The sequence below is a fragment of the Temnothorax nylanderi genome, unplaced genomic scaffold, assembly GCF_030848795.1.
Source record: "Temnothorax nylanderi isolate EJ_2023f unplaced genomic scaffold, tnyl_v1.0 TNYL_tig0095_pilon, whole genome shotgun sequence".
Lineage (NCBI taxonomy): Eukaryota > Metazoa > Arthropoda > Insecta > Hymenoptera > Formicidae > Temnothorax > Temnothorax nylanderi.
Window position 1 is genome coordinate 640,017 of NW_027249157.1, and position 25,290 is coordinate 665,306.

General features: G+C 44.2%; 1 protein-coding gene across 33 annotated transcripts in view; it reads right to left on the bottom strand.

Annotated features, from left to right (window-relative positions):
- The window catches only part of Dscam1 (Down syndrome cell adhesion molecule 1), a 68,773-nt gene that overhangs the window by 18,353 nt on the left and 25,130 nt on the right, over positions 1-25,290 (bottom strand). For 8 of the 33 annotated variants that reach the window (XM_071711118.1, XM_071711117.1, XM_071711114.1 and 5 more), the window contains exons 8-11: positions 9,911-10,347; positions 9,331-9,587; positions 8,833-9,145; positions 4,589-4,909 (exon numbers count right to left, since the gene is read on the bottom strand). In XM_071711118.1, coding sequence (XP_071567219.1) covers positions 4,589-4,909; positions 8,833-9,145; positions 9,331-9,587; positions 9,911-10,347 — 1,328 coding nt within the window. Of the gene's footprint in view, positions 1-103; positions 398-960; positions 1,252-1,522; positions 1,814-2,181; positions 2,473-3,365; positions 3,657-4,588; positions 4,910-6,125; positions 6,417-6,733; positions 7,028-7,354; positions 7,643-8,832; positions 9,146-9,330; positions 9,588-9,910; positions 10,348-13,303; positions 13,434-15,125; positions 15,250-17,308; positions 17,430-21,638; positions 21,763-22,149; positions 22,274-23,380; positions 23,514-24,178; positions 24,303-25,290 lie in introns of all 33 variants that reach the window. The other 25 variants (XM_071711137.1, XM_071711138.1, XM_071711134.1 and 22 more) reach the window with 17 other exon arrangements.

Sequence of the window (25,290 nt, forward strand, 5' to 3'; positions counted from 1 at the left end):
GAGGGTAGGAGGGCAGTTTCGTCTAAGTTATTTTTGCAGGCAGAATTCCAAACTCAATGTCTCAATCGTAGCGAGGCACTTCATGCAATTGCAATGCCAGTACCGTTCACAGCCAAGGTGGCGGAGTAACTCGTCGCTCCGGCAGCATTCGAGGCTGTGCAAGTGTACTCCCCGGCGTGTCTCGGGCTCGCGGCCTCGATTGTCATTAGACTGACTCGCTTGTTGGTGCTCGATATCGATATATCTCCGTAATTCTCCTTGGTGATAGGTTCGCCGTTCAACGCCCACGACACTTCGATCGGCAAGTCTCCCTTCACGACCGTGCAGACCGACGAGACCGCCTCGCCCCAATTCGCGGGCTCGTCGCTGATCGAGAACGGTGCTATCTGCGGGGCGACTGAAAACGATTTTCCAAAGTATGATAAACCTATTCACAGACAAACCCATCGAGTTCGAACACCTAGTAACTGTACACCAGTACACGAGAAAAACCGTCTCAAAGATGCCTATTGAAAGATATTATATAGAAAAACGTCGCGCGTGATCTAATTTACATTTTTAAATATTTGTTTCGTTATTGATTTACGCTCTTCCGGTATATTTATATACAAATAATACGATAAATAATAGTTTAAAGTTCGAGAAAGATATAAAGATAGTCAAGCTCAGTGAGAGAATATTTGTAATGCCGTTGCTTCGAGCCTACACGACGTAATAGAATAGCGGAGCGCAAAATCTCCGCGGTTATCGCGAATGCGCGATAAGGCCAGACGACAGGTAGACGCGTCCTCATCGTACTCCCCGTATTCGACGAAGTGTAAAGGAAACGTTGAAAAGACTGTGAGCGCGAGTTGAAGAGGTTGAAAGGGATAATGAAAAGGAGGGACGGTTTTGTCTTCGCCCGGCGAAGGAAGAGACGTTGTCGCGTGTATGCTCGTGTATACATGCGCGCGGTGTTACCGTTCACGGCTAGAGCGGCCGTATGGCTGGAGGCTCCGGCTTTGTTCGACGCGGTGCAAGTGTACTCGCCGGCGTGTCTAGCCGCGACAGCATCGATCGACAGGACGCTGAGGCGTTTGCCCTTCGTGATAGAGAACTGATCTGTACTCTCGGCGGATATCGGCTCGCCGTTGAACGCCCAGGTAATGTCCATCGGAAAGTCACCCTTGAGAATGGAGCAGGTCGCAGAGATCGCCTCGCCCGAGTTCACCGGCTCGTCGCCGAACGTGAACGGGAAGATCTGCGGAGCAACTGCGATCGCGGATCGCGCGTGAGAAGTACGGTAAAATAACAATCCCCGTCGGTGAAATCCCCTCTCGCGATTCTCATGGTCTTTACGGTCCTCGCGAGACAGTCGTCGGGAGCGATCACGAGCGATTAGGAACAAGGGTCGTATTCATGAGATTAAGACAATGCGATGAGCGGGTTTATGATGAATTATGAATCGCAGTGATGGATTAGGCAAGTGCTGTACGACGTTTAGCTGACGTGCATGTGTGCTTCTGGAGATATGTATAGGTACCGTTGACAACGAGGATGGTCGAGTGGCTGACGTTGCCGGCTCTGTTCGTAGCTACGCACGTGTACTCGCCCGCGTGTCTCGCGGCCACGGATTCGATGCTGAGAGCACTCATATGTTTATTTATATTCGTAATCGTGATATCCGAGTAGTGCATACTAATCGGTTTGCCATTAAACGTCCAAACGATCTTTACGGGAAAATCGCCTTTCATAATGGAACACGTTGCTGAAACCATGTCACCCCAATTCGCCGGTCCGTCACTGATCGCGAAAGGCCCTATGTGCGGCGCAACTATAATATTACAATAACAAACAGTCAGAGATAAATTCCACAACCGACAGATTTAATTTTATCTAAGGTAATAAAGATACTAAATATTGGACTTATAATAATTATTTGATTGGAGAGAAGCATCGCAATCATGCTCGTAGAATCAATTCTTTCCACGACGAGCCTGAATTGTTCCTAATATCGCTAAAATAGGAGGGAAGGATTGTCGACGAGATTTGATCAGCATCAAATTGGTAATATTCTTTTTCGTGCTTTCGCACGAAAGAAAGGGATTGAAGGAAATCGTGGGGAGTGATGTACCGTTCTGCACATGCACGATAGGGCGAGAAAAGCTACGCGAAACACAAGACGTGGAAAGACCTTTATACCGTTCACGGCCAGTGATGCGGAATAACTCGTTCCACCAGCAACGTTGCTAGCCGTGCAGGTGTACTCCCCGGCGTGGCGCGCTGTCACGGCATCGATCGTAAGCAGACTGACGCGCTTGCTGGTACTAACTATCGATATGTCGGGATGATCTCGAGAAATTGGCTCGCCGTTGAGTGCCCACTCGATCTGGATCGGGTGATCGCCCTTCAATACCGTGCAAGTTACGGTAATGGTGTCACCCCAATTTGCCGGTTCCTCGCCGATCACAAACGGCATGATTTCGGGGGCAACTAGGGACGTGTGTGTCTTAATTATAGCCCTATTCTGCTTTCGTCAAACTTTAAATGTCGCGCGCGTTTCTCGCCAGATCCATATTTAATACCATATCACGAAGCTTAATACAATTGTAATAGATAGCAACATCTATGACATGTATACTTGAATTTCTCTCTTCATCTTGCGATGTCATGAGCACAGCCTGTCACTTTCGTCAGACCTGAGAATGTGAAGGGACGTGAGGACCTCTTGGGAATGAGGGTGTGAATACTGTGAATAGTATCAGTGTCAAGCTACATGAGTGGACGACTCATACATGCACTGTAGAATTAATAATAACTTCGAAGAACGTCATATGGTACCATTGACGGCTAAGGAAGCGGAATAGCTCGTCCCACCAGCAGCGTTAGTGGCTACGCAAGTGTATTCTCCGGCGTGGCTAGCCGTAACGGCGTCGATCGTGAGTAGGCTCACGCGTTTGCTGGTGACGATCGCTATATCGGAGAAATCATGAGAGATCGGCTGGCCGTTGTGCGCCCACTCGATCTGTATCGGTTGGTCTCCCTTCAAAATGGTGCACGTCGCGGTGACTGTCTCTCCCCAATTCGCCGGCTTCTCACTGAGTACGAAAGGCGCTATCTCCGGAGCAACTAAAGTGGACAAATGACCGATCGTGTAGCGACTAATCTACTGCGAACGTAACGTTGACTGCCGACGTAACATTGACAATCACGAGTACAATAGCACGTGTCTTTACGATCTGATAACGCCTTGAAGACCGCGATTGACCATCGACGACAATTTTAGAAGGGGGGGGGGGAGAATAATGACGGATAATAAACGATGATAGGATGTAAAGGGAAATAAAGTGATATAATGCGTAGGGAATCTCTCAGACGAGATGTACCGTTCACAGCTAAAGTCGCTGAATAACTGGTCGCTCCGGCTTTATTCGACGCCGAGCACGTGTATTCTCCTGCGTGTCTCGCGGCCACGGACTCGATGCTGAGGATGCTATTCTTCCGCGTCGTCGCCAGGATATTAACGTCCGAACGTTCTGGCCGGATCGGCTCGCCGTTTAACGCCCACGTGATCTCAATCGGTAAATCACCCTTGAGGATGGCGCACACCACGGAAATGGAATCGCCCCAGTTGGCTGGTTCCTCGGCGATAGCGAACGGTGCGATTTGCGGTGCGACTGCAACGAGTTCTACGTGTTTTTTCCCCTCTCTCTTTTTTATGTAAACCGTCAATCTTCTTGACAACGTGATTACCTGACGCGGCGAGACTAGAGAAAGACTTGAAGAGGAAGAGGAAATGAATAGAGTTGTCAGAATAGCCGCCGTTGTTGCCGTTAACTCTTTCCATTAGACGTTCGATTATGCACGCGAGTTTCGATCGGGGAGGAATGGAAGAGGAGAATAAGAGGGATGAGCGATTTCAAGACCAACATTCGTGTCTAACGATTATCGTAGATACCGTTGACTGTCAACTCCGCGGAATAAGTGGTTGCGCCGGCAGCATTGGAGGCAACGCAAGTGTAAGCGCCCGCGTGACTCGGGCTCGCAGAATCTATGGACAGCAGGCTGTTCCTCTTGGTAGTGGTCACGGATATTCGATGATTCTCCTCGATAGGCATTCCGTTTAACGCCCACGTAATCTCTAACGGGGTGTCGCCGTTAACCACCGTACAGACCGCCGAGACGGAGTCACCCCAATTCACCGCCTTGTCGGCCATTTCGAAAGGGGCGATGCGCGGCGGTACTGTCAAGATCACAGAAAAGCTACTTCACACTGAACCGGAAACAGGACAAGGGAAATAACACGTGAGAAAGAGATCAAAAACGTAAAAATCTCAGCCTTCCGGGTCTTTCACGAGTTCTTTTTTGAGGTTGCAATTTGCTTGAGAGCTTGCCGATAGAGAAAGACCAACAAAGGAATACTATTGATATCTCATTGACATTTTCTACTCAACTACCGATTGTCATCAGTTACATCTCAGAGCTGCGGCGCATTACCGTACACGCAATCTTTCCTGGATGCCACAAAGCGCTAAGAGAAGCATAACCCGGTATTTCGTGCGTCCAACCAACCACCCAACCGTCATTGATTCAAACTGGATAAGCGTACCGTTCACCGAAAGAACCGAAGAGTGGGTAGCGGTCCCGGCCGTGTTGCTCGCAGTGCACGAGTACTCGCCCGCGTGTCTTGCGGCTACCGATTCGATCGTCAGTTGGCTGGCCCGTTTGCTACTCCTGCTTATCACTATGTCGGGATTGTCGTAATTGTGCTCGTCGAATGCGCCATTCGCGATGTCGATCACACGCCCGTTAAACGACCAGATTATGTCGATAGGCAGGTCGCCTTTTATCACGGCGCATTGAACGGTCGCCATTTCTCCCGCATTGGCGGCTTCGTCACCGAAGGTGAAAGGCGCCAGTTGCGGTGCGACTGTAACCGCGAAGGGCACACTCGTGAATCACACGTGGGAGCTTCCGGAGTGGCACTTGAACACTCGCGGCAAGGTAACGGGAGATATTGCCGAGTTAAATTCAGAATCAAATTGGACGACTCATAAAACAGCACTTCTGAATCTTCAGAGGGAAGATCGGGGAAGGATAAGGAACGACACTTCAATAGAGGACATCGAACAACATTATAACGATACATTATATAAAGCGATACGGGAAAAGACTCAAATAAAAAGAGAACAAAAGAAAGGAAAAGAAAAAAAAAGATACATGGGCCATTGTTTCGCTGTCACTGCGGGATAGACCGTATATCGTCGTCTCTGACGATAATCTCGCTGCTGTAGGAGTGCTTTACGTTGTGCAGGATTATCGTTTTGACGACGACAGTGAGCGCGAAGAGCGGTGATTACTCAATTGATATATTACTGCGGAGACACAAGAAGTTACAAAAGGATAACGAAACTGTATATATACAGGTGTAAGGCAGTAAGATTCTTTTTTACATATACGAGCGCGGTACCGTTCACCGAGAGTACAGCGGTGTGACTGTCGGATCCGGCGGCATTGGTCGCAGTACATTTGTATCTTCCGGCATGTCTCGCCGCCACGCTGTCGATGCTCAAGAAGCTGACCCTCTTATTGGTCACGATATTAACGTCCGGCCGACTCGAGTCGATCGGGATGTCGTCGAAGGTCCACATCAATTTTACGGGAAAGTCGCCCTTGACGATCGTGCAAGAGACCGACAGCATCTCGCCGGAGTTGAGAGGATCGTCGCCGAAGGAAAACTGAAGGATCTGTGGCGCGACTGCGTGAACGACACGGCAGCACAGATGGAAGGATATAACGAGAGACAGAAAATGTGAAAGAGTGAAAGGATAAAAAAAATGGTACATTCGTGTATAAGTGAATGTTATGTGAGTCAAAAATATTTTGTACATGTTTGTTAACAAAAGAAAAAGAAGAAATAAAAATGTCAGTAGAATTTTAATATTATTAGATTGTTTGTAATATTTGTAACAGAAAAAAAATTATTATTAATTAATAGAATAAAAAAATGGATATTTGTGTTCATAAGTGTTTAGTGATCAGCTACGATAATCGGTCGCTTAAACGATGCTTCAGGAAAATGAGGAAGATGCATGATAGAGATGGGACGAACATTCATGTCTTCCGTGAAAATCGATTGCATGTACCGTTTACAGCCAGATGAGCCGTATGTGTCGTGGCACCAACGCGATTGGACGCAGTACAGGTATAATCGCCGGCGTGTCGGGCCGCGACTGATTCGATAGTTAAGACGCTGTTCTTTCGGTTCGTGCTGGCTACTACTACGTCGGAGTCGCGACTGTCAATCGGTGTTCCGTTAAAAGTCCAAGTTATTTCGATAGGCTGATCGCCCTTCGTGACGGAACAGGTGACTGAGACCAGCTCGCCCCAGCTGGCCGGCTCATCCCCGAAAGCGAAAGGCAGTATTTGCGGGGCAACTGGAAAGAGCGACTAGGAGAAACGAGACAAGAAGGAGCAAGTATCGATTCGTGATGCGACATATCGGGGATCCCCGCTAATCGCGTCAATCGGAAGCATCTTTACGTGTTTCGATTACGACGTCCGTTTCAGTCAAGTGTGACATGGACTGCTAAATGAAGTTGGTATGGCGGTGGAATATCTCGTTACGTCAAGAGATCTTTCAACAAGGACTGGTGGGTGACTCGATGGATAGGGGTACTTCAGGTTCGTGTCGATAATTATATACAACGAGCCTATTGTAACGGGAACCGTGCGGAGAGGATTAGGATCATACCGTTGACAGTCAAAGTCGTCGATCGACTGACGGAACCAGCTAGATTCGACGCGGAACAGGCGTACTCTCCAGCGTGGCGTGCCGAGACGCCGTCGATGCTGAGGGTGCTCAAGTGCTTGCTGATTCTGGTGATCGTGATACCCGTGTCTTTCGACGTGTCGATCGGCACGCCGTCGAACGACCACGATATGTCCATGGGCATGTCGCCCTTCAGGATCGAGCAGGGCACGGACACGGAGTCTCCCCAATTGGCGATCTCGGCATTGAAAGCGATTGGTAGAAGCTGCGGCCCGACTAAAGAGTGTCGTCAAATAAAAGATCATGCTTCATTACCGAAAAGGATGCAGCGGCGTCTGCGAAATCACGGATTACTCTCGGTGGTGACTCTAGCAGACACCTGTGCGTTAGTCAACTACCCATCGAATGGTCGCATTAAAGCTTTCGGAGGATTCAAGTAGGCGAAGGATTTAACAACATCGACGCGGAGGAGGCGTGTCAAACGGGGGGGGGGACAACTATGGTGCTGTTTGCAGGATCTGTGCAAGGGACGAGATAGAAGGTGACAAAACGCAACTGAAGAATGAAAAAGACTGTGTTCTCTAGGAACAGATAATCCCGAACCATTGACGGTGAGGACGGTCGAGTGGGACGCCGTTCCAGCCGCGTTTTCGGCGGTACAAACGTACTCCCCCGCGTGTCTCGCGGTGATGACCGAGATCATAAGCATGCTAACGCGATCCGCGACCTTCTTCGCGAGTACGCCGGAGGAACCGCCCATCTCTTCTCCGGGATAGCTCCAACGTATGTTCAATGGCAGGTCGCCGCTCGACACGATACACTGCAGATTCGCAAATTCCCCGGCGTTCATCGGTAGCTTCGTGAACGCGAACTCCTGAACGACCGGCGGCACTGAAGATGGAGGAGCGATGTATGGATGTATACGATTATACGCGTCCTGCGTCAATGTGCCACGCTCGTGGATATCATAGACATGTTACGTTCAATCTCGAGCTTCAGCGGAAACTATGTGACTCTCCGAACTGTGTGACTCTCGCATTGAAGTCGTATAATTTTCTTTCTCAATTATATACAGAACGCTGAAGTCTGATTTTGTCCTAGATATGTAAATTCGATATTAATTGCCGCGGGAAAACTTGATATCTTTTCTCAGCATGAAACAATGCCTATATAACACGCACGGACACATGACATTAGTTGCGAGACGGTCGCGCGATAGGAGAAGAGATCTGAATTGAAAACAAGCGCATCAGAATTTTCTTACTGAACGATTCAATCGGCCACCGCCATACCAACTCCCAGACTTTCCACGAATGCGTATCTTCTTTGTGGATCGACGTACGTTTGCTCTACGTTATCAAATGGTCGTCAACAGGATCGTCCGTATGCGTTTCCGAATCCGTGCCCGCGTCCTACAGTCGCACCCTTTAGAATCTACGACACGTTCCCTACACGCGTGAACGACACCCTCAATAAACAATTCGCCGGTACCTCCAGCTCGGTATCACAACCAATATGGAACGGTGCGACATAATAAAGTTTAGTGGTGGCTATATAACAGACACGACAATCCGCTGTAAAGAGAATGCTGCAAATAAACGTTTGCTATTCTAATATTATCATAATTAATAAATTAATATCTATCTTGTTGATCGGTCGGTTAACCGATGGCTGTAAATATAAATATATCCTTTGTTTCCCAAATTATTGAGAAAACACATTTGGTAGACAATTAATTGCTAAATAGAACACTGATTAATCGTTTCGAATTTTAATTACTGCATATATTACTGCATATTATTTATGCTAAATATATAGAATTATTCGATTATTATATTAACAATAAAGACTAAATTTCTCTTTGATTCATAAATAGTCTATGTTATACTCAAATTTTCATAGCATTAGACAAATTTTTCATTAAAACTCAATTCTTTTAAATGTCAAAAGTTTTTTAATTTTTAAGATATTACCGAACTTTATAATACATTGAGAGAGACAGTGAAGATTTAATATTTGTTTTAAAATTTAAATATTATATTATACGAAGAAATGTTAAGAAAATAAAATATCGAACTTACCCATGACTTGAACTTCCAAAGTTCCACGTGCGCTGTAACCTTGTGCATTGCGTGCCACGCAAGTGTAGGTCGCCTGGTCGCTCATTCGTTCAACATTCTCGATGATGAGTGTACCATTAGGGAAGACCTTTTGCTTTCGGTTGATTGGCAGGACCCTGGTGTCTCGTTCCCAGACGATGCTTTCGATCGGGTAACCAGCAACAGGGCAAGTCACACGCAAAGTTTCCCCAGCAACGATGGCTTTCTTGTCCATGTGACGAATGAACGGCAAACCATAAACGTTGAGACGGGCAGAATGCTCGGCAGCTCCAACCTGTAACAAAATTACGCATTGCATATTTAGTTCTCGCAAGGTTTAAATTGATAAAAAAATTTATTGGCAAAAAGAAAAAAAATTATACATAAAATAAATAAATTATATGTTTGTTTATTTACAATTGGTAAATGAAGCTAAAATAAGACATTTTTATATATTTTCATTAAAAAACAAAAACCAACCTTTGACGCAGCAATGCACTTGTAGAGACCACCATCATTGGTATGAATGCTCGAAATATTCAGATGCGACACGACATCACCATTGACCGTGACGTATTGTCCCACTTGCAGTCTCTCGGTATTCGACAACCGTTTTCCATCAAGTTCCCAGGTAATTTCGGGGGTGGGATTCCCGCTGGCAACACACTTCAAAAACATGCTCGGTCCCGGCTGAAGAGTCTCTTCGGCGAAAGCTTGACGGATCTGCGGGGGCTCGACTGTCGATAATCAAAGAGATAAAAAGATAATTCCGTTGACGATCATAGCGTTACCTTTTACATTCGCAACACTAGTTCTTTTAATTAGTGATTCCATTTACGAATATATTAATTTAACAAAAATTACAGTGATTGCATTAAAGAATTTTTTGTTAATTCAAGAAAATTTTTTATCTCATGAAATTAATATTAATTTTAAATTGAATTAATCACAAATATAGTAAATTAGTTTACAAAATTAAATTGTTATAATTAGTGAAAATGCTTATTACTAATTTAATTAAACAACCGGCGGAAAATAATGACGTAAAAATTAAACTCACATCTTCCACCAAGTTTTAATTCCGCCGTTGCTTGCGCGCTTTCTTGATCATTTCTAACGAAGCATTGATACATTCCCTTGTCTTCCTTCTTCACACTCTCAATCCTCAGCACGCGATCTTCCAATCCAAGAGGCTTTCCATCCTTGAGCCAGGAGATAGTTTTGATCGGATTGCCTTGGACGGTGCAGGTGAAGGTCGCTGGTCTTCCAAAGTCGATGGTCTGCGTACTCGGTTCGATTTCCGCGGTCAGAGGTGCCGTAACAGTCAAAACGGTCTCCACACTTTCGCCGCCGACGGAATTGTTGACGATGCAGAGATATTTGCCGGAATCTTCGACTCGAGCCTCGCGGATGATCAGAGTGCCGCTAACCTGACGTACGCGCTCATTCAGCTGGACCGGCTGACGCCTCGACGTGCCCTCAATGAACTTGTACCATCTGAAACGAGAGGATAAAAACTGCCGATTTTCGCGCCAATGCCGGAACGAGACCCGCTCGTTCCGTACCTTATGCATTCGCTTATACAAAATATCGCAAAATGGAACAAGAATATATCAATTATATATATTAATTCTGTAATTTTGTTTGTGAATTGCTTGTATATAAAATTCTTATATAAAAAATACTTTATAGAAGAGTATTTTTTTAATTTTTATTATAATAAATGGTCTATATAAAGGTATAGGTAGCAGAATAAAAATGAGACACGAGACTATAAATTTTTATAAGTTCGATAACGGACAACACTGTTTGCTCCATTCTACGCTACTATGCCTTAAATTCTATACACGGGGCTTTGGGCGTCTCTGGGCACGGCCTTCCGTTTCTTCCACCGATCTATCGGTGTTACATCTCTCACGCGAAATAATTTCATACAAGAACAAAATCACAATTCAAGAATAAAACAAAATGTTTCTACTGTAGCCTCACGATCGAGAAGCGATGCAGGCGGGGCGCAACAGAAGAATAAAGACAATGGCGACGACAATAGATTAAAAGCAAAAGAATATGTAAAAAGAATATGTATTCGCGTGTCAATTCTCGGCACGATAATGTCCCTAAGGGAGAAGGTGAGGGGCGATTGCAGCGTGAAAGCAAGTACGAGCGATTACACTCGATATCGATTCGTAATATGCGATTGTTCGCAACGGCGCCGCGGCGCGCGGCGCTCGTCGCTGATTAGGCAGGAAGAGTGTAAAAAAGAAACGTCAATAATTCACAATAAAATGACGTAATCAAGCGATCGTAGCAGCGGGTTTTTTTACGTGGTGGTTGAAGGCAGGTGCTAGTGCAGGGTCATTTTCATACTTCTCTAAGCAACAATATCTCTCACACGTAGCAATATATGTATGTCGCGATATAAAGTCATTTGAAAATTCGTTCTCCAGCATTGATTAGCCAATTCCAGAACCGTAAAACGGGGGTTGCGAGATATTGTCGGATGTACAATCACAAATGGTGGCGGATAGTGGAAGGCGGGGTCGGGCAGGGAGGCAAAAATAGGTGGTAGTGAACTGGCGGTACGTTTAATGGCGATGGTGCAATTGGACGACGTGAAAAAACGTTAAGGCTCGATCCTCCTCAGTCACTCACGCCCAACGTGTACATGAACGAGCGATCCACTTCTTTACCTTATCTTATCTCTTGAACAAGTGAGAGAGAGAGAGAGAGGGTGGGGAATGAATTAACACGAGCGGATGAACGGAGGCACGAGAAGGTGGCAAGGACTTACCAGCCAAATATTGTGGGACTTATTTGGAGGTGTGCAGGTGTAGGGCAACATTGACCGCCCCATTGATCGGGTGACGCCCTCTCGGACCACCCGGATCAGCACCGAGGATACCGGGGGAGCAGAGGGCCCGCATCCTTTTCGAGGTCGCGCTTCCGTCACTTATCTCGAGGGTTGAGGGGAGGATCCAGTTGGCACTGAAAACCAACACGTCGGATTGGCCCCGGATATCAGGGATATACATTTCGTCATTAGCACTATCACGTTTGACTCATGTAATACCGTGTTTAGTTTACACTCGGAATTGAAAGGCCATCGAAATTATTGAGTCGTCGCATAAAAAATCCAGAGCATCAGCTTTTTTCAACCCCCTCTTCCAAGTTCTGCTTTAATCTACGCTCTCTCTCGTTCTCTTCCCCTCTCCTCCTTCTCTACGTTCTCTACGCTCTTTTTCTCATGTTCTGCACCGGGTCTTAAAAATATTTCTTCTATATTTCCTCTCTGGATTTTACAATATTATCCTATTTCTCTATTAAAAAAATCATGTCCGTTCTTTCTTCTTGCCCCTGTCGAATCTTACGGTACCGCCACCCGACACGGGGTAGAGGGTAAGGATGGAAAATATTAAAAGTGAATAACAGGATCTGTGCCCCGCGGAGCGTGAGACTACATCCAAATCAGGGAGAAGAGAGATCTATACGGAGGAGTGTACCTAGTTATCGGGGCAGGAAAGCCTTGTGCCGCACACGCCAGCGCCAGAGACTCGCCCTCTACCCCGCGGTACTTAAGGCCGTCGCCAGTCGCCTTTGGGGCAGTACGACCAGACGGCTCTGAAATAAATAGATCGCCCAAAGTGTCAGAGCTTCGTCTCTTCGTAACGTTTCGATTTCATCCTATTTCTTAATTGCACTCAGCAACCGAAATTGCGCGACGTTTGAATTTAAGCGACTAAAAGTTTCATTATATACGTACCCTATCGCCATTGCGTTCGTCCTGGCTTAAGTCGATAGAATTTTTGCATGCAATCTACTCACCTGACTATGATGCCAATCTTGCCAGATGGTGAACGATTTCGAATTCAATGCGTTTACGTCCGATTGTTTATTGCATGACGCTCGTATCTGAGCAGTATCTAAATAATATAATGTAATGCCTCAGAAATTTCCGTAGAGTTTACATTGCGTTTAATCCGATGCCAAACACAAGCGTTATGCGGTAAACGTTGGATGTAAACTCACTATTAGCTTAATTCCGAATTCACGAAATTGTTAACTCACGAACTCCTTAACTTACGAAATAATGCACTATGCCCATCAGTGACTTTCACTCTCTATCGCTCAGCGAGAACACTTTCACGTGGGCATTCTATGTATTTTAATCTGCTGGAATATGACTCGCTTTATCGACGACGATGACGAAGAGAAAAAAAAACAGACACAAATTGGCACGCGTGGAGGAAGACCTCTAAAGTCTACCTTGTTAGAGGTACAGGGTATCCCTGAAGCGAATGGCTCAACGCGATATCCTGACCATCAATAGCCAGGACAACTTCAAATCCGAACTTCTTGCCTGACGATCGTGGCGCGATTTTATTTGTACCCTCTGAAATAGCATCGTGAAGAAAACACAGAAAAGAAGGTATTTCAGAGATCTTTGCCAATGTACCTCGTCAATGGGACAGGAAAACCCTGAGTCGCGCAGTCCAAGGCCGCCATACCCGTCTTTGGTACGTCTATTAATTTGTAACCCTCGTAACGTTCACCAGCAATGCGCGGCGCGACATTGCCGGTTGGTTCTGTAAGCAGGAGATCGGTGCGAGAATACGAACTAGCGTAAAAGAAGATATCTATCTCATTTCTTCAATTGGACCTTCCCGCAGTTGTATCGCAATTTAAATAAAATGAGATACACAAACATCTACATTTCGAAATTGCCTGATATACAATTCTAATTTCGCATCGCGGCTTGTCAATCGACTTGTGAATGCTTGTACCTGAATGCAGGTGCTGGGAAACCCTGAACAGGACAAGGTAGGCCGACCGTCTGTTCGATTAGGATGTCTCTCCTCAATCCGTTCACATCCTTGTCTCGTACGTTCGGACGTACACTGCCTCGCGGCTCTGCAATAGCGCAAACAGTGGGGAAAGTAGGGAACGCGACGCTACCATAATCATCGTCATCGTCGTCGTTATCAAGCGCATTGTTGACGCACGGCACGCAGAACGTGGGTTTGCGGATGGTAAAATGTGAAGATAACGATTGATAACTGTTTTACATTCTCAAGAACTACATTACAATATCTTGCCCTTAATAAATTTCTTTAATCCGATTTTATAAGAACTTGGTATAATTATCAATAGAATTGAAATAATTGAAATAATTTATATATTTTTTTCAACAAATTATGATAATCCAGTGACGATTTATGTTAAATTGTTCGATCTTGCTCACCTGAACAAAGGCGACGGACTGGCTTGAGCCTCGCAAAGCAACGTCACCGCTTGTCCTTCATTTTTCATCATTTCGTCAAATTTAGATCTAGGCGGCAATCGAGGCGGACTACTTCCAACCGGTTCTAAAAACGAAAAGGGCGAGAGGTTCACCTACCGCGGAATCAATCGATATCTTCACATATATGCCTCAATTTAATATTAGTACACGATCGGCAAGATGCACTTCTAATTTCAGTGAAAGCGAATATCGTTGTTTCCTGACTTTTATAATAAAAACTTTTGAAAAATAAATAGTATCTAAAGATTCAATATTTCTAATAGTTCTTTCTCGAAAAGTCTTTCTTAAAGAATTACGAATAAATAGCTTCTTTTGCACGTGCACAGTTGCAACGGACATAAATTTCATTTGGAAGTACCGTGTCTTTTATTTAATTTTTATCCCGAGGAAACTCTTATCAACAGCCAACATTTGCATCGCGCTTACGCATCGCGTACCTGAAGACAGGAAGTGGATTCGCTTGAGCCTGACACAGCATCGCCATGGCAGTTCGCGACGCGACCGAGAGGACAGTTATTTTAGCTGTCGGTGGCACTTTCGGTGCTGCGCCAGTTACTGGCTCTAGATACATAAACAATAAGGCGGTAAAACGTGTCGAGATATTTTATGTACTCGCTTGAGCGAGCAAAGCTGTCCTTTGTCAAGGAAAGAACGCTATGTCAAAGGCATCTTTCTTTAACCGCGAATAAAATTGACGAAACGGAGGAGAGTTTCCGCTATAGAGTATAGTATACAGTAATATTTGTAAATACCTATAAGCTGGAAGAGGGTGTCCCTGCGCGGGGCATAACATTGTTACAGCCGCTCCGACGACACTTGCGAGAACGTCATATTTAGACGTGGAAGCGACTCTAGGCTTGGCACCGTTTACGGGTTCTACAGAACGATAACGTTACGAGAGCTGGTATCGAATAGGCAAGAACACAGCAAGCTCTACGAAAATATTTTGGCTAATTAAATATGTCGATGGACTGACCTAAATGCGGGAGCAGGGAATGCCTGAGCATCGCACAACAAACTGATTTCGGCATCATTCGTCACTTCGAAGGAATTGGACTTTGCCGTTTTTGGAAATTTTGGGGCCACACGACCTGCTGGCTCTAATGCGCGTGAATTTTGTTATTTCTTATGACATATGACACATTTGCGTCAGGACAGAACGCGCCACCGCCGTGCTACAGTTCTTACTTAATTTGATTTTATTAAAATCGATTGAGAAAATGAAAGTTTCATTAAATTTAAAAGTCGATAAAATACATTGAAATATGCATGGACTGACCTAAATGCGGGAGCAGGGAATGCCTGTGCATCACACAGTAAACTGATTTCGGCATCATTCGCCACTTCGAAGGAATTGATCTTTGCCATTTTCGGGAATTTTGGAGACACTCGACCTGCCGGCTCTAATGCGTATAAATAATTATTTCCCTTAAAATAATATATTTGCGTCTAGACAGAACGCGCCACCGCCAATGTTTTTTTATTAAATAGTTTATTAAAATTAAATTGAGAATAAGAACTACATAGTATAGATATAGACAAAGCTAATTAAATGTAGTAGTGGACTGACCTAAACGCAGGAGCAGGGAATGCCTGTGCATCGCACAACAAACTTATCACGACATCGTTCGCTACTTCGAATGAATCAATTTTTGCTGATTTCGGGAATTTTGGAGACACACGACCTGCTGGCTCTGATGTGAAAACGAAATTTATTATTGTTCCTAAAACAATATATCTACATCTGGACAAAACGCGCCACCGCCGTGCAATGTTTATTAAATAGTCTACTAAAATTAAATAAATTAAATAAATGAAAATAAGAACTGTGTAGTACAGATAAAGACAAAGTTATAGACTAAACACATCGGTGAACTGACCTAAACGCGGGAGCAGGGAATGCTTGTGCATCGCACAATAAACTTATTACGGCACTGTTCGCCACCTCGAATGAATCACTTTTTGCTGATTTCGGAAATTTTGGAGACACACGACCTGCTGGCTCTAACGTGGAAATTAAATTTGTTATTTCTCTTAAAATAACATATCCGACAGGACAGGATGCGCCACCGCCATATTATATTTCTTATTAAATGATTTACTAAAATTAAATTAAAAATATAAATCGTCGAAAGAGAATAATAGAGTATAAATGTGATTTTAAAAAGTGCTTTGTAATTATCTCTTTTTGTGATAGAAAAATTCACAAATTTATATAAATAAAATATAAGAGTAATTATCATTTGATCATAGCTCAAAAACATATAATCGTGCATCGTATAATATTTCTACTTTAACAGCAACAGTTTATCGGTTTAGACTCCATAAATTACGCGACTTATGTCCAGCTCGTTAACAACGTTACCTGTGAGTCGGAGGTGGCGAGGCTTGAGCGGCGCAAGTTAGCGCGAGCGACGATTTCGCATTTCTTACGTAAGTGCTGCTTTTCGCGTCGCTTTGAAAGGCGGGCGCCTTCGATCCTACGGGCTCTGAAGCGAAACGAGAAAGCACGCGTCTTAATATCCTCCGGTAATTTTTCATTCTTTCAATTACCTGAACGACGGTACGGGGAACCCCTGCGCGGGACAGTGCAAGCTCGATGCGCTTCCCGCGGCGCGTATAAACGAGTTGACGCGATCGTCACTCGAGAATTTCGGCCCCTTCGCTCCCATCGGCTCTGGCAATACAAGAATCGCATGGATCGATTTCCGAATTAAAAGAGTTACACCAGAAAACTCGTGTTTTCGACGTGAAAACAAGCTATCGAGGAAAACGAGTCTTGATTGCCTTTTCATAAACTGTTCTGTCAGAACCGTGAGCTCTCACTAATGACACGCACAAATCAATAAAGGACACAATCACGCTCTAACTACCTGAACGCTGGTGCCGGGTGACCCTGCGCTTGGCACTGCATCGCGAATCCGGCCGTCGATTTAGTTCGCAGCCATCGTTTCGCGTCACCCGTGACGGAAGGCGCCTTACTGCCAACCGGTTCTTTACGCAGATAAACATTACGGACATTTGTTGTACAAACATATTAAAGAAATAAAGAAATTATCCTAAGGTATCGATTTATTTCCGATCAAATCGGATACCCTTGCTGACGCGATTGAGAAAAGAGTTGTTCCAATCGATATAATTCGCCCATACGTGATTTACCTGAAAGCTGGCACAGGGTAAGCTTGCCCTTGGCAGAGAATCACGATGTGTGTACCGGTGCGCCTTTCCATCAGACTGCCCTTCTCCCCCACAATCGAGGGCGCTTTAGTGCCGACCGGTTCTACCGACGTACAGTACATTTTAATCGCTCGGAAAAAGGGATCGCGCGAGAAGGTCATTACCTAAAACTGGGCACAGGGTGGCCCTGACCCGGGCACGTCAATACCACGCTGGATCTCGCGATCGTCTCTTTCCACCCGCGTTTCATTTCGCCGATCAGCGCCGGTGCTTTACTTCCGATCGGCTCTGACGATTCATAAAACGAAAAGTGTTTCAAGCAAAACCGGGATGAAGGAAAAAGTTCATTGATCAAAAATTTTTTCTTTAACCTTTTTCCAGAAAAAACTTTCGGTTTTTTTTTAAATAATAAAATTGCACAAATTTATCTCTACGTTAAAGAAGTTTACCTAAAACTGGGCACAGGGTGGCCCTGAGCTGGGCAGAACAATATGACTGTGTAGCCCGCCCTTCGTTGCTTCCATCCACCTTTCAAATCGCCCGTCAATGCCGGCGCTTTGCTGCCGACCGGTTCTGGCGGACAAAAGCCACCGAGAAGTCAGAAAAAGTGGCGCGCAACACGTGTTCATTAACTGCGGTAACTTTACCTAAAAGAGGGTACAGGATATCCCTGCGCCGGACATGGTAATACTGCGCTTGAACCCGCTCTCTTCTTCAGCCATCCCCCTCTTATCTCGTTCGTGAGAGCCGGGGCTTTAGTTCCGATCGGCTCTGACGATTACAAACGTTCATGCGATCAACCAATTTGGACTTTATAAAATTAATTGTATATAGTACTCAAGATTAATCCTGATTTATAAAGCAACAAATTGATGCTCGCGTCTTTTGTCAAAAATGTCAAGAAAAATAAATCAAAGCAAATCTAAAAAAAAATTCACCCGCGAGAAAGATAAAATAAAGAGCAATCGACTTATTTTAGGTTGAGAGATATAAGTGTCACGACAAGATGTATCGAATCTAATTATATCCTTCCTGTGTCATTACCTAAAGGAGGGTACAGGATATCCCTGCGCCGGGCACGACAACACGGTGTTGGAGTTCGCTCTTTTCTTCAACCATCCAGCTCTTAATTCGCTGAGAGCCGGAGCTTTAGTTCCAATCGGTTCTAACGATTACAAACGTGCATGATAAACCAACTCGGACTTTATGAAATTAATTGTATATGCTTATTTCTGTGTTAATTAGTTGTACATGTTCAAGCTTTATTAGTCTCCTACTCGGATTTAAAGAAAAATAATGTTTTGTTTATCATCATAAAAAATAAATAGAAACAAATCCAACGAATCCAAAAATAATCAAATAAGAAGTAAACAAGTTTTACTTTGACGTAGATAAATCTTGTGCAGCTTAAAGTTTAACCTAAATTAACAGCAACTTTATCGGATCTAATTACGTTCCATGCCATTACCTAAAGGAGGGTACAGGATAGCCTTGCGCCGGACAAAATAATGCGACAGCGGACCGCGCTCCGGTCTCCATCAACACGCCCTTCACGATGCCGGTTATCGCTGGCGATTTGCTTCCGACTGGCTCTAATCATTTATGCAACGATTGCTCAGCAAGCTTTTATTTTTACTCCACGCGAACGCTTGTCGTGTTTTTATGTGACCTTTCTGATGGAACAGGAGACCCCCTTCGTTAGCGAGAAACGGAGCGGAAAATCGAAGCAGAAAACGGCACGTTGGAGATAAAATAAGAAACGAGGAAGCAATAACTTGTGCTTGATTTATATAATCGCTCATGATCTCCAGTCTATGAAACGCAAATCGTTGTTCTTTTTCGTACGACATATATATAGAAGCTATATACCTAAAGGAAGGCACGGGATATCCCTGTGCTGGACACGGTAATACGACACTGGATGCTCTGGCCTTTTCCATCCACACACCTTTTACATCGCCCGTAAAAGCAGGCGCCTTGCTGCCCACAGGTTCTAATGTATAAAAAGACATGCAGTAAACAATAAGAGAATCGTTTTTTATCCCTAAAGGGACAGGGAACCCTTCTTCGACTAATACGAAATCAATGAAGCCACGTGACTCGTGCCAATTTTAGAATAATCGATAAGATAATCCACGACTGAAAGATTGATAGAAACGTAAATGCATTTAGACAACGCGTTTGATGGAAAACAAGATCACTAAAAATTAAAATAGAAAATATCCATAGTTTTAAAGAAATTAAAAGAGACACAGATGCGTGAATTTACCTAAACGAAGGTACCGGATAGCCCTGCGCAGGGCAAAATTGCACAATGCTGGAAGCAGCTTTGCTATTCATCCAACCTCCTTTCAAAGTGCCCGTCAACGTCGGCGCTTTGCTTCCCACTGGCTCTGACAATTTATAGACAGATACGATCATGCTATGAGAATCACTTATTGCTCGGTTTACGCGGCTTTAGTACTTGTGTGCATGTATACCTATACGTTGGAACTGGGAACCCCTGCGCGGGACAAAACAGAGTCAGATCGTCTCCCCGAACGCGATGGTACCAAGCTAGCTTAGCATCGTTCGAGAACTTCGGCTTCTTCGTGGCGACTGGTTCTAATTACATGAGAATTATGGAGGTGAGACTTTCCTCGCATGCTACGAGAATGACCGATTGCTCTATCTACGGTTTAGGTACTTGCGTGCATGTACCTATACGTTGGAACTGGGAACCCCTGCGCAGGACAAAACAGGGTCAGATCGTCTCCACGAACGCGATCGTACCAGGCCTTTTTTGCGTCGCTCGAAAATTTCGGCTTCTTCGTGGCGACTGGCTCTGATTAAATGACGGGAAATAAAATAAAAAACTCTTCGCATGCTGCAAGAATTCTCTATCGCTCTATTTACAGCTTTAAACAGCTCATGTGCATGTACCTATACGCGGGAACTGGGAACCCCTGCGCGGGACAGAGCAGGGTCAGATCGTCTCCTCGAACGCGATCGTATCCAGCGAACTTTGCATCGCTCGAAAATTTCGGCTTCTTCGTGGCGACTGGTTCTAATTGTATGATAGAGAATTAAATAGGGCTCTCGCGCATGCTATGACAATCACCTACTGCTCTATTTAGAAGCTTTAAAGTACTTGCGCATGTGTACCTATACGTGGGAACTGGGAACCCCTGCGCGGGACACAACAGGGTCAGATTGTCTCCTCGAACGCGATCGTACCAAGCCAGCTTTGACTCACTCGAGAACTTCGGCTTCTTCGTGGCGACTGGTTCTAATTACATCGAGGGGTATAAAGCAATCATCGCACTATATCAGATTCCAGTATATTTCAAAAGCGAGGAAATCCGAACCATACTGTGAGAATCGTTAGATCTCCATATATTATAATAGTATTACGAAGATGTTGAATTGCGAAAGCGCATGTCATGACTTGAAATCGTTAATAACAATGCAATTATTCGGTACCTGGTTACGGGGACAGGATGCCCCTGCGCGTTACATAGCATGCTCACTTCCAACCCGCGGTTACGAACGAGAGAGAACGTTTTTACGTCTCCAATAAATGCGGGTGCTTTACTTCCCATCGGCTCTAAATGAGAGAATAAAAGACGTCACGAAAAATATCTATCTTGATTTATATAACTGAACCCTCGGACAGAGTTCCCCTCGTCGACTTTTTGTAGCGATTGTTCCGTGAAAGATGTGCAAGAAAATTCAACCGAGCTCCTTCCTCTTTATGTAATAAATAAACGGAACATTACGAATAACATAAAAGTGCCAAAAATAAGACGTTTTAATACCTACATATAATTTGCATGTCTGTATTTTAAATGTGTTCAAAATAATTTCTGGATCTTTAATATTCACAAAATGGTTTTCACAGGCAAATAAAAATTGCCCGTAAAATGAAGTTACTATCACTTTGAGAGATCGATGTTACTTGAATCCTTATTAAATCGTACCTAGACACGGGAGGAGGGTGGCCTTGGGCATTGCACGGAAGACTGACTTCTGCATTCGCTTTCCGCGCCAATAAAGATATCTTTGCTTCGCCGGCAAAGGCAGGCGCCTTACTTCCGACAGGCTCTAAAGAATATCGACTTGCCATTACTACAAACCCAATTTTCGCTCGTATATTTGAAGCGGGGACAGGGCTTCCCCTCGTCAACAACGAATTATGCATTATGCATTATTAAATTCGTTTTTTAATAGAACGGCTCTTAAATAGAATTTAGCGGCTTTCTTAAAAATAGTGTTATTGCTTTGATGACACTTTCTTGCGTTATTAATTAATAATGTTGTAATAATCTCGTACCTAGATACTGGAGGAGGATGAGCCTGAGCATTACAAGGCAGACTAACGTCCATGTTCGCTTTTCGTAGCGGCATTGATAATTTTGCGTCACCCGCGAAGGCGGGTGCTTTGCTTCCGACGGGTTCTAAAGAATATTAATTTACTTAGAACACTATCTTTCTACACACTCTCCTACACATTGCGCGGGAACAGGGTTTCCCCTCAAAAACGAAGCTCTTGGTCGATCGAATATAAATTGATTTTGCTTCTTCCGAATCTCATCCACATCGATACAAAACAATTTTTTTTTTTTTTTTACAAAGTCAACCTTTGTCAACTATCTGAAAGCTGTTACCTAGTAGTCGGCACAGGGCTTCCCTGGGCAGCACAGAAAATACTAATGGGTTGTCCTTCGTGCCTTCCGATCGTACGACTTAAATCGTCCGACGTTAATCTAGGCGATCTGGCGCCTATCGGTTCTGAAATTGACGAAAATTGGATCCGCGCGTAAGCACCTCTTACGGGAGATTACCTGGCGATTGGGATGGGAAATCCCTGAGCGTTGCAGGCAAGCACCACATCCGTACCCATACGTCTAGGATAGGCTCTAGAAGTGTCATCGGTGGAGAAAATCGGTGATTTAAACCCGACCGGTTCTGCGAGAGACAACGTGACGGAAACGATCATGTTTACGTGGCAACTCGCGACATCGCGAACAGATAATTAAGAAATCGGAAAGAATCTCCCGCGATTAAAAATCGAAAAATTCAAGACGTTGAACATACAGTTAAAATGCCAATTATTTTAGTGCGATTGTGAAGAATATCGAATGCATTCACGTCTCACCTTGAAATTGGAACAGGGTAACCTTGTACAGGGCACATCAGGTTCACTGCACCATGCGCCCTAGCTTCCATGAATTCGACTTTACGTACACTCGGCAATTTGGGTTTCGCGCTCGACGTCGGTTCTAAGAGGTGCACGATGACGAGAATAAGCATTGTTAGGCACGGAGACTGGTACTGACCGTGTAATGGGAACAGGGAACCCTTGAGCGGGGCAAGTCATCGACACCGCGCTGGAGCTCGGCGTCGGCCTCACCACTTTTATGTCGGCATTCGTAAACTTTGGTTTCGCGCTGGACACGGGCTCTACATTGAGGAAACGTTAGACCGTCACGCGTATTGATATTACATGGCACGTTCTGAACGCTAGGACTGGGTATCCCGTAGAAGAATCAGAAGCAAGACTGGATCAAATACCATAAAATTGCATTTCAAACACAAAAAAGCATAAAATATTCTCTCTAAAAAGCGCATAAATACTTTAAACAATATATAAAAATTATTAAATTTTTAATAATCATGTTTCACATGAAAAAGTAAACATTTTTTCTTGAAAACTTTATTTAAAACACGCAAAACAGTAAAACGACTTTAAAAACAGCAAAAGAAATTTTTATATCTAAAATATTCAAATTACACGTAATTCTATGTAAATTTAAAATACCGACTAGACCTGAATAAAGATAGAAAACGATAGATATTAAATTTCTGCGCCGAAGGAAACCCGAGAACAGGAAGGAATTAAGCGGGATCTGAACGTAATTTGAATAACAGAAGAACACGATTAAGCCGGAAGGAAAAATCGATTGCTGCCCTTTAATGTCCACTTTCTCTCGTGTTTACTCAATCACTTTCTGTACCGTGACCGCGCATCAACCGATATGCAGTATTCAGATAATCTTTATATATTCAATATACCTGTAATTCGGTACTGGAAATGCTTGAGCTGGACATGGTAAAGTTAGAGGTTGCTCACGTTGCACCGTGTACGTTGTGTACGTGCGAGAATTTTCTGTCATTGGAAATTTTGGTTTCGTACTGGCAACCGGTTCTACAAAAGAAGAACCAGAGATCCGTGAATCTTCAGTAGTTGTTACATACGCGTGATTATTACGAAATCGAAGACTCAACATTTCTATCCGTTTAAAATCCATAATTATAATAGCTAACAGTAAGACAGACGACTACGAATTAACGAAATAATTTCTTCTGTCAAACTGATAATTCCTAAATGATATTTATGGCAATACGATCTCACTTTATCCTTCTTAACGCCTAAGAAACCCTATACCGGGACAAGGTAACTCCATAACAATCAAACGCGCTGTATTGACTATCCAGTGCTCAGCAACCGTCGCGAAACACTGGGGAAGATAATCACCTGCCATGACGTGTCCTCGATGACTTCACTCACCACCCCGGCGCAATCAAAGACCACCCCGAAACAGATGGCGAGGATAGCCCTGACGAATATGAAGTTAAGGAGCAATTTACCTGAATGCTGGCACGGGAAACCCTTGAACGGGACACAAGAGAGTCGCGACGGAGCCCAATATCGCATTCGGATTCGTCGATTTCACGTCCAACGCCGTTAATTTCGGTTTCGAGCTCGACAACGGTTCTACGTAACCAGAAATACAAATACGAGCAAATACCGAATATCGTTCGACCGTAGGAAATCGATGATCCCCGCGCACTTTACGACCGCTAACTTACTTGAAGACTGGGACGGGATACGCCTGGGCGGGACATTGCAGCGTCAGACCTTGGACTTCCGCGATCTCGAACGTACGGCTTTTATCGACAGTGGAGAACTTGGGCTTTGCAAAACCGACCGGTTCTACAAATCAAACTTCTAATCAAACGCAAAGTCTCAATACTACCGATATATACATCGTATTATTAAAGTAGATAGAATTAAATTCTAAATAAAGTTCGACAATTTTTTCATCTCGGAAACTTTTCGGATTACTTAATAAATTTATAATATTAAACATATATTATAATACATATTAAATCATTATTAGTTAAGAATTCATTAAAACTTTGGTCGCAAACAAAGTGAAACTTGAGATTAACCGCAAATCTCGTTTTACGCGCGAAATCAATACTGGGACAGAGTAGCCAGCCTCAGGGAGAAGAAGCCCTCTGATATTTTCCGTCGGATTCTCCTCTCTTCGCGACAATAGCGGGAGATCGACCAATACATCAACCTACCTATACGTGGCGACCGGAAACGCCTGAGCTGGGCATAACAACGTAAAGCCCATGCCTTTTGTAACGCGTAGCCCAACGTCGTTTACAGATGGAAACTGAGGCTTGGTGCTTGACGCGGGTTCTAAAAACAGAACGCTAGACAGTGCGATATGCACAAAGCTGGCGGTGCCAGATTACTCTAACTATGCTGGAATAGGGTTCGCCCCCTTCGCCAACAACGATGAACATTCTATGTTGATAACGAGCAAATGAGAATTAGCCTACCTTCAGAGACATAGTAACAATATTTCTAACTTTTGTCATTATAAAAATTAAGAAAATCTGAGAAAAACCACACGAATTAAATTATATCAAGTAAATCAGAAATTAATTACCTGACGAAATGACATGTTGTAGGTGCCGAGAGAGATAGAACGTTAAAAGTATATCAATCTTTGATTTCTTAAATCCCTTCGCAAATAATGCACGAAAGCCTACCTATAGAAAGGTACCGGGAATCCTTGAGCAGGACAAAGAAGGGTAACACCTTTTTGCGAAGAAACACTAAATCGCTGAAGATCGCTCGAGCCGGACAATTGCGGTCGCGTGCTGGACGCCGGTTCTGATAAAAA